Source organism: Armigeres subalbatus, chromosome 3, assembly GCF_024139115.2.
Source record: "Armigeres subalbatus isolate Guangzhou_Male chromosome 3, GZ_Asu_2, whole genome shotgun sequence".
NCBI lineage: Eukaryota > Metazoa > Arthropoda > Insecta > Diptera > Culicidae > Armigeres > Armigeres subalbatus.
In genome coordinates, this window is record NC_085141.1 from 156,843,533 (window position 1) to 156,861,522 (window position 17,990).

The following is a 17,990-nucleotide window of genomic DNA, read 5'->3' on the forward strand; positions in this document are numbered from 1 at the left end:
TGCCGTAGTAGTGAGAAGCGAAAAGTGCGGAGGGAGATATGGTGATGATAATGATGATGATGGTCCCGCCACATACCCCTACAAAGGTTTGAGCTGACGATTTATCTTTAGGATCTTCTTCTTCTTCTTCTTCTTCTTATTGGCATTACATCCCCGCACTGGGACAGAGCCGCCTCGCAGCTTAGTGTTCATTAAGCACTTCCACAGTTATTAACTGCGAGGTTTCTAAGCCAAGTTACCATTTTTGCATTCGTATATCATGAGGCTAGCACGATGATACTTTTATGCCCAGGGAGGTCGAGACAATTTCCAATCCGAAAATGGCCTAGACCGGCACCGGGAATCGAACCCAGCCACCCTCAGCATGGTCTTGCTTTGTAGCCGCGCGTCTTACCGCACGGCTAAGGAGGGCCCCGTTAATCTTTAGGATAATTAATTGAATTTACTTGAACAACAATTTAATTATATTTGCAAAACAGAACACAAACGATCTCATTACCATCACAGATATAAAGCTCATAACTTTTCATTACTATCCAGCAAAAATATGAACTGTAAAAAACTGTTTATTTCATCTACATATTCTCATAAGTATCGGTTCAGTACGAGTTCATAAAATGCAAAATTTATGATACCTCAAGCACAGATTTCAAAAGTTCAATATCCGTAGGTTGAACTTCATTAGAATAGAATAATTAATGACTTTTAAAAAGTCACTTAGTCACTGTTTAAAAGACAGCTTTTACGTGTAAAACACAAAGTCTCTTGAACTGTGATAATGTCGTTGCACGTAAAGTAGAAAAGTAGACATTGAATTGAAATCATTGATACCTTTAAAAATCAAAGAATTTTGTGAAGCTCCATGCAAAAAGTTAGGTGTTCTCACATCTTCCGCGTTTCTAGTGTTAGGTATATCTATGAACGGCACTTCCTCTTTCAATTCGATCACACAAATATCGAGACAGCAAACCATTAACTACTTTAAAAATGAACACCATTGTTAAATACACAATTCTTTGCTTCACCGAGAGCCACTACAAAGCATCCAAGAAAAAAGTTGAGGAAGTGAACCTGTTACATCTCAAAATCAAACGCATAATCCTATTCTGCAAACGCTGCAATCTCGATATTTGTGTTTGATTGACTAAAAACCAAATGGAAGGGTAAAAGTCAAAGTGAGGAGAGATGATTGATTTGTACAATTGTATCATAGATAGAATAATCAAGATGTTGGAGTCAGAACAAATTAGTACATATTTTATGGTTCCATGTACTAATAATACGGTACCCAGTAAAACAAAGCAACGCTTCAAAATAAATTTGAAATGTTCTAATTTTCCACTGTTGTCAAGGATATTATATTTATTATTTATTTATTATTTCCCTATGGTTTGCGGCTGTTTGCGGGTGTTCAAGGAATGCAATAATTTTAGTTTTCCTTAATTATAATATTTATGTTTCTTTTCAGATTCATTAGAGTTTCCCTCAAAAGCTCAAAGGAAATTCCTTCGGAAGAACTGAATTTTACTTGGAAATATGATAGATTTTTTATGACGTATATTTTTGAATGAATTTGTACCTGTCTTTGGATTCATTTGATGATGAACTTGTCTTGTGATGGAAGCGGCCCTATAACACCCATCAGTTTCGAGGACCGTACGTTCGCTAAGATGAAGCGTTCGATACAGATCGAGTTCACCTCCATCATTGTTCTTATGATCGTGGTCAATGCCGTTGATTAGGCGGAATGTCTTTCCAGTGGTGATATTCATGTTCTGTTTAAACTTTATGAGGAAGCTGGTCTGCGCTATATTCTGTCTGGATACCAAATCTTTGCGAAACGGAACATATGCACCCATAGTCTTCTTGCAGTGCATCGTTTCCGGTTGTACCTGTGAGAGGAATTTAATGGCGTTCTGTAAAAGTTCCAACAAAAGAAATTTGATGAACAGGTTGATTTTGTAGAAATGTTTCCGCAGGTTGATGGAAAAGTTGAATTTCATGGTGACATTGTCCGGCCTCACAAAGAAATTACACTAACCTTCGACTATTTCAAGCACACTCATACAGAACAAGATGTCATTAGTAATTGAGTCATTGAGACGCTGTCGCTTGAACAATGGTTCTCTCTGAGAAGACATTTTGTTTTTCAGATTAACCTAGCTCCGTTCATGTATTGGTCCCTATTATATTTCCGAATTCCAGTACGGATTGCTAATCAAGAGATCAACTTGCATAATCTCGTATCTTATCGCTCGCTTGTTGCAGATGCATTGCAGAATCGTCTCCAAGTCGATGAAATATATATAGACCTATTAGCTGCTTTTTGACCAAATAAGTCATCGGATTTCACTTGCCAAGTTACGGATTGCACTTGCCAAGCGTCGGATTTCATGGAAGCGTATGAGGTAGGCTGAACTATGAACGACTTGAGAGTTGTACTTGATTCAAAGCATAAATTTGAGGATTATATAGCATTTGCTTTTGTCAAAGCGTCTAGAAGCCTGATTTTTTTATACAGAACTACTAAGCATTTCACTGACCTAAATGCCCTAAAATACTGTATTGTTATAACGTATTGAGACAATTCAACGGAAGCTAGCACACCTTGCTTTACGCCATTTGCCTTGGAGTGACCATCAGAATCTACCAAGATATAAGGCGCTCATTGGTCTCGAACTCTTAACCTATAATTCACCCAGATCTTGAGTAATTCGTCAAATGATGAACGGCTAATTACTTCGCCAATTGTTGAACGCACGTGCATTTCTTATGGGAGTTCAACAATAAGTGACAAAATTAGCCTTAAATATTGACTGTTGTGTTGGTTGTGTTTTACTCTGTATGCTTAATATTGATTTTCGTTGTTAAGATCTTCGTTCTCGCTAATTTTTCTTTAAATCTTGTCTCGTATAAATTATGGTAAAAATGAGCGTCAGAGTATATGTAGAGTTTATAACAAAATTTAATTTTAATTTTATGTTATTACGTGTTTAATTTTAATTTGTCACGCTCCACTCTGAAAAAAATGTATACCAGATTTTTGTCCTTTCCATTTTTTCCATCCAATGACAATATTATGTGATTTTAACAATGTTAAATTAAACTTAGTGCGGGGCCCTCCTTGGCCGTGCGGTAAGACGCGCGACTACAAAGCAAGACCATGCTAAGTATCATCGTGTTAGCCTCATGATATACGAATGCAAAAATGGTAACTTGGCTTAGAAACCTCGCAGTTAATAACTGTGGAAGTGCTTAATGAATACTAAGCTGCGAGGCGGCTCTGTCCCAGTGTGGGGATGTAATGCCAATAAGAAGAAGTCCACTTATTTTCAAAAAATCAGTATCTCTAAAACACTCACTACACGAAAGTATACGTTTTCCTATTTCACGTAGGTGCATTTTTAAAATATTCTATCGGGGGTCATTTTTCCATACATTCTTGGAGGGGTTAAATCGGCTATCATTTGAGATTTGTATGGAGTTTGCACCAAAAATAGTGAAAAAAAGAAAAATTGTTCTAGATCCCCCGATAGAACATTTTAGTTTACCCACTGTATGAAAGAGGAGAGCACATACTTTCACGTGGAGGGCGTTTCAGAGATACTGATTTTTGTAAAATAATATTTCAACATAGACACAGCGTGCTGGTATACGAACATTCGGGCAGAAACTAATCTTTTACAGGGAATAAAATAAAATTCATAGCTCTAAAACTACCCGTTCCAAAGAACTTTCCGTGAAAATTCCGATGCCTATCTTGAAATCTCCATGTAATATCTTGTTGAAATTTCGAAGAACTTTTCGCAAAACAAAGGGTTTTTCGCGGAAATTCGAAAGAATCATAAGATGAAATCTTAAGAATTTCCTTCTAATTTCCTAAGAAAAAAATCATTCTCACGGAATTTTAGAATAATTTCCCATTGAAAAAACTTTGATAACTTTCCTTGCACACTTTGAGCAATTCCTTGAGGTAATTAGAATTTTCTATGGACATTCTCAAGAATTTCCAATTAAATTTCCGTGGAAATTTCTTGCGATAACCTCAAAGATTTTTTCTTGGAACTAAAAAGCTTCATTAGAAATTTCAAATGATTTTCTTATGGAAATCGAAATAGTTCCGCCCGAAAATTTCGAAACGATTTCATTTGTAAGAAGTTCCTAAATAGTCCAGATGAATAATCAAATATAGCTTTATACCGCAATTCATACTATCAGATTTCTCTGCTAAGAATCAAAAGATTCACCCGTTAATGTGTTGCAGATTTACAGAAAAATCATTTAGAAAAGTCAAAGATATAACGGCATAAAAATCAAGCCGCTGCCACCGAACCATATCTTGTTCTTCCTGCACTCCTCTACCCTCTAGTCCATCTGTTTTTACAAATCCTGATTCAATCTAGGAAACTTCTTTTATTCTGTTGGCGTACAGTTCGCAGACAGGTTCTGTATGGAGTTTTTTTTAAACAAAAGTCTAGTTCGAGGACAGTCTCTTTCCAGACACTCAGACTTTTCAGAACTTAGTCATTCGAGTGGACCAAAGTGCCAGATAGCATAACCCTGAGGTAAAGCTTTCCTACAAAGACAACAGCTCCCTTCATGTATACTTCAGGTGTAGATATATTCAATCCGCTCTAAGCGACTTCAAGATTCCAAGTGGGTTATCTAAAACAACAACAAAAATGAAATACGTTCATAATATCAAATAATTTATACACATTTTTCGCGTAGTCAATCTTCCACTAGCTTATATTTTCATAGTTTGTTTTTGTTTGTATGTTGCTATGACGGCAGTGCTAAACTATGTTCTAAAGGGGCATCAATAGATTACGTACTGAAGCGGCGCTTTCATCGCTGGGTACCGAAGACCGTTCATAGCATGCGTAACTGGAACCACGAAATAATCAGCAGTTTCATATTGATTGTTGATTGTATTATACTTGCTTTATTTAATTCGATGAGAAGTGAGAAATAAGCAGTGAGTAGTGAAAAGTACGCCCGAGTAGCACAATTCAAACAGATTTGGTTGCAGCAACCAGTGGTGGAAATACTCGCTTCACGAGTAAGAAAAGAGTGCAATTGGGCCTACAAAAAATGCCACACTCGCGCGAACCTACTGCCTGCATTTTTCTGGTGCTTGCTTTGTTCGCGAGTACGGACAGAGCAAAGTAAAAAAGCAGGGCAGTATTTTGTTCGGGAGTAAAAATCACGGTCGCGAGTATTTGTGGTTATTTCGAATACAATGGATAAATTTCACTTCTGATAAACACAATAACTATAAACAAAGGTATTCTTGCTCGAACACCTCGAACAACCGTGATCAACATGTTCCGAAGTTGTTTTATGACATTTTGCAAATTAACCCGAATGACTCGCGAAGCTTCACGAACATTTTTCGGGGTTCGTGTTTTTGTTTTCTCTGCGAGTAGTAGGTAGGCAAGAAAAGGGCAAAACAAGTGTTCGCGAGTATTTTGCATTGCCTACTTCTCGTTTTGTGAGCAATGTTCACAGATTTCCACCACTGGCAGCAACTCATATATAACCGCATTCCGTCGTACAGAGGTTTTAATTACTCATCTATAACAGGCATGCTTGGAAAATGAAAAGGGATAGATGGAAATAAGAAGAGAAAAATGAGATATCAGAAGTAGGGAAAGGGGAAGTGTGAAGTGGGAGGGAAAAATAAAGAAAAATGAAGGATAAAAGAAAAGGGAAAACGAAATAAAGAAGAAAGAAGAATAAAGAAAAAAGAATGACAAATGAAGAAAAAGATGGAAGAAGGAGATTTTTTTTAAATTTTATCTTTGGTTTAAAACCACACAGACTTAAGTATCTTAATCCTATTTTTGAAGACAAGTTTACTAACATTAAAATCAAACATATCACATACATTGTTAAACAATCTACAACATCTGTCAAGAGGTTTGTTGTAACCGTGAGCAGTGCGGTGTACCGGGGTCCAAAGCAATTGGGTATTGCGTAATCGGTGGCTAGATGCGTGGAAGTTGATTTCCCGGAGCACGCTACTACAGTCAATGCTGTCACGGATTATGTCGAAAATAAAAAGTCGTTGTAAATACGTTCGGCGGCAGGTTATCGGGATCGGTTCATGGCAGCCGTCATCGTAATGCGAATCCGACGAAACGTTTCTGGATGCTTTCTATGCGTGATGAGTCGCGTGGTAAGGAGCCCATATTTGAAATCCGTACTCAAGAATGCTTCGGATCAATGAGCAGTGTAGAAGGAAGAAAGAATAAGCTAGAAGTAAGAAGGAAGAAGCAATTAGGAAAAGGATAGAAGGTATGTTGAGAAAAAGAAGAGAAAATAAAGAAGAAGAAAAAGATGGTGGAAGGAAAAACAAAATATAAAAAAAGAGAGAAAAGAGAAGGAAGACGGAATACAGATGACGAAAGAAGTGAGAGAGAAAGGATAAGAAAGAGGCAAGGAGAAAGAAAAAAATATGAAAGAGGTAAGAAGCAGGGAAGAAAATAAAGAGAGAAGGACAAAGAAAAGGAAAGTAGAAAACAACGAACAAGAACTGACATCTCCCTTCTCATTTCTTACTTCTCACTTCATTCTTCTTGTTTCTTACTTCTTATCCCTCACTTCTCACTTTGCAATTATTTTCTGTTTTCTCACTTCTTCACTTCTTGCTTCTCATGTTTCACTTCTCACTCCTAACTTTTCACTTCATGCTTCTCCTTTGGCACAGTGGTGCGAATTCTCAGTATCAGTGACTGAGATTTGTAGGATATTGATACCATTGCCTGTTCACACTCACTTCCTAGCAGTGAAAACTGGAAATGGTTAGCAGCAACAATCAAAGATAAAGTAAACAAAAGACCTCTTTTCTCATCGCACACGCAGTCCGCAGTGACAGTTCATTCAATTCACTCGCTGGTGCGTCAACGTGAAAGTGACGGCCCTATGTAAATGCATGGGTGAATACTATCACTTGGAAGAAAAAGACAGGATATTTCTGCCGAATGATCATCAGCTTCAGCCAGCTGTTGGCTAAGCTATTCTTGCTTTGTCTTTCTGACTGAAAGGCATCATCATAGGCAAAGAGGAGCAGAGAAAAATACAAAACAAAAGAATCGCACTCAGCAGGCATTGTTGATAAATTGCACCACTGCTTCTCACTTCTCATTTCTCACTTTGCACTCTTTTTTTCATTTCCCACTTCTCACTGCTCACTTTTCTTCTTCTTTTTACTCACGTCTTACTTGTCATTTGTCACCAGCGGTAAAATACTAGCTTCACGAGAAGAAAAGAGTTATGACACAAATCTTTCATATTGAAAAAACGGGCTTGGTGGTCATATGGCTACAGCTTCTGCCTCATACGCAGGAGGTCGTGGGTTCAATCCCAGGCCCGTTCCATTCCTCTTACCTTGTATCTTTTCATATATTTCTCATGTTCTAGCAATCGCTAGAACTGGAAATGGGCGTTCATACCGTTTCCATGTCGTTTCCGTTTCTATCCCTCTATACTTACAACTTGATTAGTTCTAGCAGGTTACTGTTAGAATTCGAAATGAGCGAAAAAGTTCGTTTCGGCATCCAATTAGAATACTACACCACCCTTTCATAACTATCACATTGGCAACCCGTTAACCCAGACGAACCTCTGCCGTAAAACCTTAACCCCCAGATTCCACTACAATTCCGCAGGAGCACGTGGCGAGTGCAGAGGGGTTCTCGGATTGCAGTGAGCGAGTGACTGCATCATCAGTGCCTTACCATCCCCGATGACCGTGAGGACGTGGCCAGCGCGGTTATCGACTATCCAAAATACTAGAGCTCTCGGACTGTGCACATTGAGGGTGGAGAGCAAATCCCATGCTTCCATCTATTGGTTCCCTGTGCAATGTATCACCTGCTTTGAGTGTGCTTACAGCGGTAATTAGTTAACTTTCTGAAATTAGTATGGCGAAAGGCATCTAAGGCCCGATTTCTCAAAATCATGCACCTTCATCGAAAAAATATTTGGTAGGCGTAGTAGCGGACACCTTCCTACATAACTGGTACCAAATAGTTTTCATGAAAAGTTTCTAAATTTGAGAAAACCCGCGTTAGATGTCTTTCGCCATACAAATTTCTGGCGGTTAACTCATGCTGGCTATTTTGCCCATATACTATAGCGCCTGGATGTGACAGCGGCGGGTAGAAAATCAGCCACTGCCAATAATTCATTGCGATTGTTCTGGTCGATCACGGAGTAGCAACTACGAAATGCACGGTCATCATGCTCATGAGCATGAGGCTCAAATCTTCCAAATGAATTATTGGCAGTAGCTGATTTTCTACTCGCCGCTTCCACATCCAGGCGCTATCGTATATGCGCAAATAGCCAGCATGAGTTAACCGCCAGAAATCTGTATGGCGAAAGACATCTAACGCGGGTTTTCTCAAAATTAGGAACTTTTCATGAAAACTATTTGGTACCGGTTATGTAAGAAGGTGTCCGCTACTACGCCTACCAAATATTTTTCGATGAAGGTGCTTATTTTTGAGAAATCGAACCTTAGATGTCTTTCGCCATACTGATTTCAGAAAGTTAACTCCTAGTGTGCCGCTGTAATTACGCTCAAAGCAGGCGATTCATTGAAAACATTTCTGACTCTGCCTGCACCTACTTTGTTCGTGTGTAAAGGCAAAGTAAAGACAAAAAGTATGGCAATACTTTGTTTGCGAGTAGAAATCACTATCGCGGTTTTTTCAAATAAAATCATTTGAATTTTGAAACCAACCGGATTCAAACGATTTCTCTGTAGCCACCACAATTAGAATCTAAGGAAAACCTGGGTGCTGCGGATAGAGCCGCTTGCAGGCTTGTAAAATGTCATCTGCATGTCATTTGACTAATTTGTTCATAACTTTCTTTAGAAGCCAAATTTATTCCAAAATTTTAGATGTACTCATAACGCTTGAGTAGGGCTATATTTTTGTCCAAGGGTACACTGCTCTAAATATAACATCTGAGGCTGGAGAGTGAAAACTCTCCAAAATGTCACGTGTCATTTGACATAATGTCATTTGAATGACATTTTGCCTCCCACGCCTCAGATTACATATTTACAGCAATATCTTGTTAGACAAAGTTGTAGGCACATTTAAGCGCTATAAGTTCGTCATACCTCATGAATTGATAGCTAACTTCTGAAAAAAGCTCTGGGCAAATTATACAAACGAATACAAATGACATTTTACAACACTGGCCGCTTTTATGCTCTCAAGCGAGTAAAGCGATATTTTGAAATCAATTCCACAACTTAAATTATTTTGCAGTTACTTGTTTGTCAAGCATTTCCCGCTCTTCGAATTTCTCTTTCCATGCTGCATGAGGGTGCACAAATGCGCGAGACTCTAATGACTTTTCGATGTTTTATATACTTTCCTGCTCCAATCAGCTCTTGAATCTCGTGAACTTCATAACGAATGCTTTTTATTTGCATTCCTACTAATTTTCCACTCGTAATATAATGTGAAAGTATTTGTTACAAAGAATGTAAAACTCATTTATTTTTATTTTTTCCCAAATAATAACAATACTTCTCAATATAAAATCTGAAACGAACATAACCACAATTTTCAATGATTGACTCCGGCACAAGTTTGACAACTAAATCGATTCTATTCTCACCACCCAGATGAAAACATGTTCCAAAAAATCGTCCCCTGTTTGACAATACAGCATTTTTAGAGTACACTTTATTAAATAAAACCTAATTAGCCTAGCCTAGTCCAAATTAAGACATGCTGGAAGTGGGAGATCCTCGGCCCGATCAAGGAAATGTTAAGGTTACATTTTTTTCAACTTCACTAATCATAAAAGTATCATCGAGTTTATCGTTACCTTTACAAATGCAAAAAGGTGAGAGACGACAATGTTCTAGTTAAGGATGTAATGTCAAAGAAGAAGAATTTTACTGTACGTCCAGTAGGATATAAAATGTTCCTAAGATGATTCTCTACTTTGTTAAATTGCATCACCTGACACCTGAGAACCTGTTCATCAGGAATACTAATTAATATGATGGACGTATATCAGGCTTCCAAACTACAATAAATACATAGGAGAGACTGAGGAGACTTGATCCCCATTCCTCAATTCCGATGTTTCACAGCCAAAACTAAATATACTTACAGTAGTGTCTTTGATGATGAATCTCTGGATTGTGATGAATTAAGAAGTCGTGGAATATGAACTTTTTTTAAATATTGCAATTTCAATTTCCGTTTTTCAAAATTAATTTTTAAAGATAAAGGCTAAAATTCTGTCAATTTTAATTGCATCAAAATAACATTTGTAGGGTCAGTGCTCCCTGATTTTGTGATGGTTGATAATCGTACTTGACTCGAGACACTGAAGACGGCCTTATTGTTTAAGTCAAAATACGTATCTGTCTATGTTTGAAAATTCGCTTTATGCAATTGCACAACATGTGAAAGATTCGAAAATGTATTGGAGAGTAACCACGTCTTTCGGTGGGGTTTGAACCCACGACTCCAGTATGTACCTGTTTAGCATCCCAAGTAACATTTCAAGTTTTATTCCACTCTAGAATTGGTTTTCAAGTTCAAATTATAAGAATAACCAATAAAACCCACTATTATATGGCAGCCTTCCTTATAAACCCTTTTTGAACTACCCGTAAAAGGGGAATTTGACTGCGGCATTGACACTTGTTGCTTTAAAGAAAAAAGAGAGAAAATAATTTCGTTAATTTCGTAAGCAAATAATAACAAAATGGATTTGTTCATTAAATGTTCATTAAAATCATGATTAGCATAACATACAAATATTTTTTTAGGTTTGTTTTTCGATGTACTGCCATCGAAATAAGGTGCGCGTTTGATTTTGTGGTGAAAGTTAAATTAAATTAAAGTTAATCATCCAATAGGTAATTGATATTTTGAAAGAGAAATAAATCCTTCTTGTAAACAATTTTCTCATTGAATTGTCCTGAGTCAGTTTTACTTTGCAGGTGGCTCTTTTATTCAAAATAATGCTGGATTTAAGTAATAGTATTGCTTATTTTTTCAAAGCAATATTGCTACATTGTAACGGTTTTATTGGTGAATTTGTCTAGGTTCCAGCGCATTGCCAAATTTATGGTAATGAGCAAGCTGATTCTTTGGCAAACTTAGGTGCAATTCGTGGAATTACTTTCAATCAACTTATTTTCCTCAACCTTAGCATTACCCAATTATTAGATTCCAAAAGATTTGAAGGTAATGTCGTCCCTAAATAAGGTCATTAAAGTATGCATTGATATGCAATAAAACGAATTGATACACCAAACTTGTTTTGACAGAGTTAATTAGAAATTAAACAATGTAAGAAGCAACACTACTTGTTTTGTTTGAAATTTTCCCACGTCGTATGTGCCATTAAAACATCCAGATCTACAGTTGCTAATCGGAGATGGCAACGATCGTTCCTATCCACGTGAAGATCGCAATCATTGTTTTCTATATTCAGATAATTTGCATAAATGTCTATGCACACTTTTCATCACGCACATGCATTGATTTAATAGTTCCATCACGCACTCATCACAAATCCATATGACCCCATTCCTCCTTACCGGGCGGGGATTTGTTGATGAATGTGAATGCATTTCCGACCAATGGGTAACCCTTCGGTCCGCCGATTTTCGCACCGTAGTACAGCTGGTTGGCGAACTTAAGATATCCCAAAACGGTAAGGCCAATAACCACCAGAAGCACTGCTACCAACAAAAACATTTTTGTTTTCGTTCCACTGTCTGAACTTTATCGTCAACAGTCGCTGGGCGCGACGCGATCACGTTCTCGTTCCTCGAAGCACCGCAATTTGAATTTACAAGCGCACGCGTTTCCGTCACAACAATGATGATGAGCGATTTGGCTAACTCGGAACCGAACGTATCAACAACTGCGAAGCGACTAATAGAGAACACAACTCCTGGCTGAGATTACGACTGTGGACCTCGGTACCACACACCCGCTCGCTGTGTTGTTAATGGGAAAGCGATATACCGCGCTCGTCGAGGTTTCCGCTGCTAAGTTGCGCCGCCGCCCGTCACAACACTTCGCATCACGGTTACACAGCTCAGCAAGCGAGCTGAAACAGTTGAAGAACGTCTAGCTAGAATGTAGGAAGTAGGATTGATAATAGGAAGCAGATGGGATTTACTGCATACGCTTTAGAACAGGATTTTCAGCAAGTTAGAATCACACCTCTAACGAATGACATTGAACTAGAAAATTTGATTTATAGGGCTAGTGCCACGACGATAGTAAAGGGAAGGATTACTTGACGCGTTGCTCTAAATTCAAAATAAAGCACGTAATGTGAGATGAACAGCGAATTGAGCTCATGATCAGAATAATTGATTGATCGGCTTGCTTGATTTAATAAACGCTAAACTGATCGTGTTGTTCGCATTGAAGTAATGTCACCACGTTGGGCGTTGTAGTATTATACAGATGGGAGCATATGAAAGATATTGAATTTAATCATTCAGTGCATAAACTATAGTTATATGTTTTGCCTTTCGCGTATACTAAGTATACGTAAAAGCTATAGGATCACTCTAAAACCGAACTTTTGATAGAATTCTCGGACATCCATAGGGTTTTTGCCTTTCTCGTACAACAAAGTTGTATCAGAAGGCTATAATTTTTGCCTTTAAGTAGATAAGTAGAATATTCTTATGAAGGATGAACAAATCATCTATATCCAGCTTTCCACGCTAACCATAATGGCGGATGCCATAAATAAATCTGACAGTAACTGCTTCCGACGCCAAACCAGCACCGAACTGGTTTCGACGCTGGTATCTCAGCAACACACATTGTTTTCACATTGTTTATTTACTTCTGAGAGAAAATTCCGAAATCGGCCAAATTGGAGGAAGCTTCAATATCTGAACAAACTTTTTAAAATTTATAAACTAGCATATTTTTTAAGTTTTAGAAGAGTGATTTAGTGAAGAAAAAATTCAATTCCTACTCAGTTACCGGTGCAGAGCAATTTAATTTAGTTTCATAACACAGATCCAACTATTCCCGGGGTATTTAGCGGTTTGGCTGTTGAGAACTGCACCATGCATCTCCATTGTTCCGAAAATAAATTCGGGAGCCAGAACGAAGAGCATCAGCATTCAGCTCCGTGTTAATTAAATAAATAAAAAAAACTAAGTAGTTCCAGAATGGTCGATAAAGGTCCCTTTTTTACTTTACATATGGAGTATATCATTGTTGGTTGGAGCCTAATAGAACTCGGTACTGCAATTGTAACTAAGCTCATCGCCCGCACCACCGACGTAATTTTCCTTACGCATACAAATAAGGCCGTTACAAATATTTAATTTAAATTATATCCTACTTGTCTCCGAAAGGGCAAGGGGAGGGATAATAAAAAATAAATATTAAAACGGAGAAAAATCAATAAAACTCCTCGGATTTGTTAAAGAATGTTTAGAAAATCCTCAGAATCATTCAAATATTTTGCTGTTGCCCCCTTAAAATATAATTTTTGGGCAAAAAAATCCGAGGGGGGGGAGACATAATTGTTTTTAAATATTTGTATCGGCCTATCGTTCGTGCGCATATAAATATTTAGTGCAATTTTGTTACGCTATTCTGCAGTATTTAATATTTCTTGATCTCTATCGGTGGCCCCATCCTAAATTCCACGACTATAATTGTGCTTATTCTGCGTCTCGGTGACTCGAGAATTGCCTGAATATTTTATTGTCAAGAGTATTTACTTCAAATGCTTATTCTAAAAAGTACTGTATGGTATATAGATAGCTCCTGCTCCTGTATATGGTGTACTCCATACACAAATTAGGTAAAAAAGGAACCTTTTTCGACTATTCTGTAATTCTAAAGTTTTTTTTTATTTAATTAACACGGAGCTAATTGATGATGCTCTTCATTCTGGCTCCCGAATTTATTTTCGGAACAATGGAGATGCATGATGCAGTTCCCAACAGCTGAATCAGGACTCCCAGGAAATAGTTGAATTTGTATTCTGAAACTAAATTAAATTGGCCTGTTCTGGTAACTGTGAAGAATTTGAAATTTTTCTTCAATCTAAAACGTAAAAGAAATATTAATAAATGCATTTAAAAAAGTTTGTTCAGATATTAAAATTCCTCCAATTTTGTCCAATACAGCCTATTTTAAGGTGAAGGTGGGTTGAGTACCAAAACAAAGCTTTGAAAGTATTGGTACAATAAAAACTGTCATATACTGTAGTAGTATTGGTGTCGTTTTTATAAAATAACAAAGAATATTAGTAGGGTGGGTCAAAAAACTACCCAGCTCTACCACGCTCACTCGATTCCGTCCCATAATCCGAGTGTCCTCAAAAAACCGATTTGAACAAAAACTGGTTGAGCGCAAGCCGGTTCAAGTTTGTATGAAAACTAGTATGGGAAACTAAACCTTTTATTACACTGGCTACGGCGCCTCCCCTCCAAACGCTGACGAAAAGAGATCCCACATAGCTGAAAGCAACATTCCAGAGACTTCACTGAACAAAAATCGCACCGCAGGAAAGATCCATTGATTACGTAACGCAAATATAGCATTTTAGACCCCACTCACCCTTATGTCACACTTTTTGTTTGAAGCATCTGCCCCTGGTGCGATAGTGTAGACTAGAAATACTAGAATAAGAGATCGGCGAAGACGCCATCTTGTTTCCAATCGAACCGTCAAAAGCGGTTCCAATTCGACTTGTTTACTTTTTGCCTCCATAAGAAGCAAGCAAAAAGTTCAAGTGCTGCCAGCATTATTTTCGCGATTTCATGCATTTTCATACGTTGCCAATTCGACAGTTTTTCACTCCGCCGGTCTCTGGTTATAGGGTTGCTAGTGTAGACTAGACTAGACTAAAAGTATCTGCCCCTGGTGCGATAGATATCACAGACAAATTTTGGGTTTTTTGTTGAATTGCACGTTTCACTGATGCCTTCTGAGAAGGCTAATTATCATGCGATAGATTCGCTACCTCGATTAAAATCGACTACCAACTATTGGAACGACCATTTAATATGGATTGTCTATGGAGTTGAAGCTCTTGAATATTTCATCCAGTCATATGGTCTCCCCCCTCGCTAGCGCCCAATGACGGAGTGCCAGAATCAGAATAATGTTAAATTCAACCTCGTCATATCAACTTTCATACAAACCTGAATCGACTTGTGCAGCCTCTATTCAAACCAGCCCAAACCATTGGATGACACCAATTTATAAATCATAATCGACTGAGCGTGGCAGAGCAACATTATTTTTTGAGCCACCCTACTTATTAGTTTGCTGCTGCCGGTGCCGGTTCACCGCGGTGTTTACATTCACTCCGCGATCAGTTTTTAGTCGTTTTTTTCGGGCAAAAATAGCAGTTTATATCAAGTTTTCGTTGTAAACAAGTGACTGATTTCGAAAAGTGATGTTTAATTTGCATTCCATCAACATTTCGGGCAGCTCATGTGCAGAGAAGTGAGTAAAAACTTGATTTTTTGCGTGCCCTTTGAGAAGAAGTGAAGTGCAGTGATAAACCCACCAAATCGCGAACCGCTTTTAAATTGGCACGAAACTGCTGATTTAGGATAATATTCGAGCCGAAATACAAAGGACTCTTTGGATAAACATGTCCATTATCATAGGAAGTGAATAAATATGCTGTGAACAGGTTAGTAATTTCAATATTAGACTTTTATTCAATGCTGTTCGATGCATCCGAATGTTGGTGGGAGAGGAGTGCGGGAGGTGTGGGGTTGACCCCTGGAAGGTCCGGTTCCATATTGACTGCCATCGTGGTACTCTTCCAACTATGTCCTTAAAAGAAGTAAATAAACAATGTGAAAAGTGTTGCTAAGATACGACCAGCGTCGAACCAGTTCGGCGTTGGTTCGGCATCGGAAGCAGATACTGTCAGATTTAATTATGGCAGCCGCCATTATGGTTAGCGTGGAAAGCTGGATATAATGAATTTGAATGATTTATAGATGGGAGGTTTTCGGAGGAAGAAATATTTCTATGCTTTAAATAATACTTCGGATGCCGCAACGGCAGATCGCCACCGGTGAAGTTTGCTGGTAAGTTCCATTATGCAACTGCTTAGTGCAAGGTGTTAATTTAAAATTCCAGTGGAACTACCAGGCGACATATAGCTGCAAATCAAGGCTCCCTATTTCCATCATCCGCCTCCACATCATCATTCATCGACACACATCATTCATCATCGCTAGCCGGTCAGCAATAGTACGAGCTAAACCAACCCTCCACCGAATCATCCTGCACCAATGCACCATACGACAGAACCGGTTCCAGTACAGAAATTGAAAAATCTGTTTGATCCTCGGTCCTAGTGATGAATGATTTCCTGGAGCTGCTGCTGAGATGAGCACCCAAAAGCGAAATGCTTCAAATTTAAAGAAAATCCGTGCAATTATTGCTCTTGGTAAGTATCTAATGAATGCAGGATCATTGAGGCAACACCGCTATTCCCGTACCCATTGATAAACGCCGAGAACGTAAATAGCGGTTGTCGTGATTTCGGATGGCTCACACTTACTACAGCGGTATTGCCAAAATGGTCATTCTTCCTATGCAAATGGATTCCTACGCATTTCCTGCTTCATTCTATCTCGGATTCAAGACTAAGGAGTATTAATGTTTATTTGTTTATTTTTCAGCACTACCTCCGCTATTCGAATTCCTGAAAATCAGAAATATAAAATTTCATTACTACCGCCGCAGTTAATTGGCAGAGTGGAGCCGGCCAGAATACTCTTATTGGTCCTCAACAGATCCGAAGAAAAACAATGAGAAGCCACCCAGCAGCCCACCCGAAGAATGCAGTCCACTTTTGGAATGCGGAAGTTTACCGGTTATTAAAATACACTGGGCATTTTTGCAGGTAAAACACTGATTCACGGCCGATTCACTGATAAATAAAATAAACTAGTCGACAGACCGCATCGTGCTTTCGTGCTGTGCGGTTCTTTCTCTCTTTGCGGAAGGAAGTTTTTAATACTACCCGAAGCTATTTTAATTTCAACGGTGCTTCTTAGCGCTATTTGTACCCACTGATCCCGTTACGATCTTTGCAAGGACCCGTGCCTTCGTTTTACGTTGGACCCGTTTGCGGAAGTAAAATTCCGGCAAGCGGTGGTAATCCTGCAGGGACACCGTTCTGGGAAAAAACCTCTTAGAAGGTCACGTCTCCACGCTCAGCCATGAGCATTAATAAAAACAAGAGGAAGGGGAGGGGGAGGGAGTCTCTGAATTCTCCACTTCCTTCAAAGAAACAAGGTTTCAAGACCGTCCTGCCAAAGCGCGGAAAAAATAGAAGGAAGCTGGAGAATTCAGATATTCCTTCTAACTCTAATATCGGAAATAATTCTTCTCCAATCGAACTGAGCAATCAGTTCGATTTGATAAATGATGAAATTGAGCAAATCGAATATACCTCTAGCCCAGGTGATTCGATTCATGCGAAAACGCAAAGGATTCCGCCAATTGTGGTATCTGTTGCCGAGTTTTCTGGCTTCCGGAATGAGATTTTGAGTAACCTTCAGGGGATCAAGGTTTCATTTCAGATTGCTAGGAAGGGTGACTGCCGCGTTTTGCCGGGATCCTTTGACGATCGCAAACGTCTTCTTCAGTATTTAACTGAGAAGCGCCATAAATTCTTCACATACGACGACAAAACTGAGCGATTGTTCAAAGTCGTCTTGAAAGGTCTCCCCAGTGATGATAAATCACTGGATGAGATTAAAATTGAAATTTCTCAATTACTTGGATTTTCACCAGTCCAAGTAATTAAGATGAAAAAGAAATCCCACTCCGGTACTTCCCAGAGGGGCATTTCTCAAGAATTTTATTTAGTTCATTTTAACAAAAGTGAACTAAATAATATGAAAAGTTTGGAAAAGGCCTGTATTATGTCTCATGTCCGTGTTACATGGGAACATTTCCGCAGGC

At 38.5% G+C, this 17,990-nt stretch overlaps 1 protein-coding gene and 1 long non-coding RNA gene across 3 annotated transcripts in view; one reads left to right on the forward strand and one right to left on the reverse strand.

Annotated features, from left to right (window-relative positions):
* The window catches only part of LOC134219506 (cytochrome P450 4d1-like), a 32,955-nt gene extending 20,906 nt beyond the window's left edge, over nucleotides 1-12,049 (reverse strand). The window contains exon 1 of one of the 2 annotated variants that reach the window (XM_062698250.1): nucleotides 11,594-12,049. In XM_062698250.1, the coding sequence (XP_062554234.1) occupies nucleotides 11,594-11,626 (33 nt within the window). In that variant the 5' untranslated portion in view covers nucleotides 11,627-12,049. The remainder of the gene's footprint in view (nucleotides 1-11,593) is intronic. The other variant, XM_062698249.1, reaches the window with a different exon arrangement.
* A 3,882-nt stretch (nucleotides 12,050-15,931) lies between these two features.
* LOC134225017 (uncharacterized) lies at nucleotides 15,932-16,917 on the forward strand. Its single transcript, XR_009983135.1, has 3 exons — nucleotides 15,932-16,099; nucleotides 16,152-16,464; nucleotides 16,700-16,917. It is a non-coding gene; the product is annotated as an uncharacterized LOC134225017 (long non-coding RNA).
* Nucleotides 16,918-17,990: the final 1,073 nt, after the last annotated feature.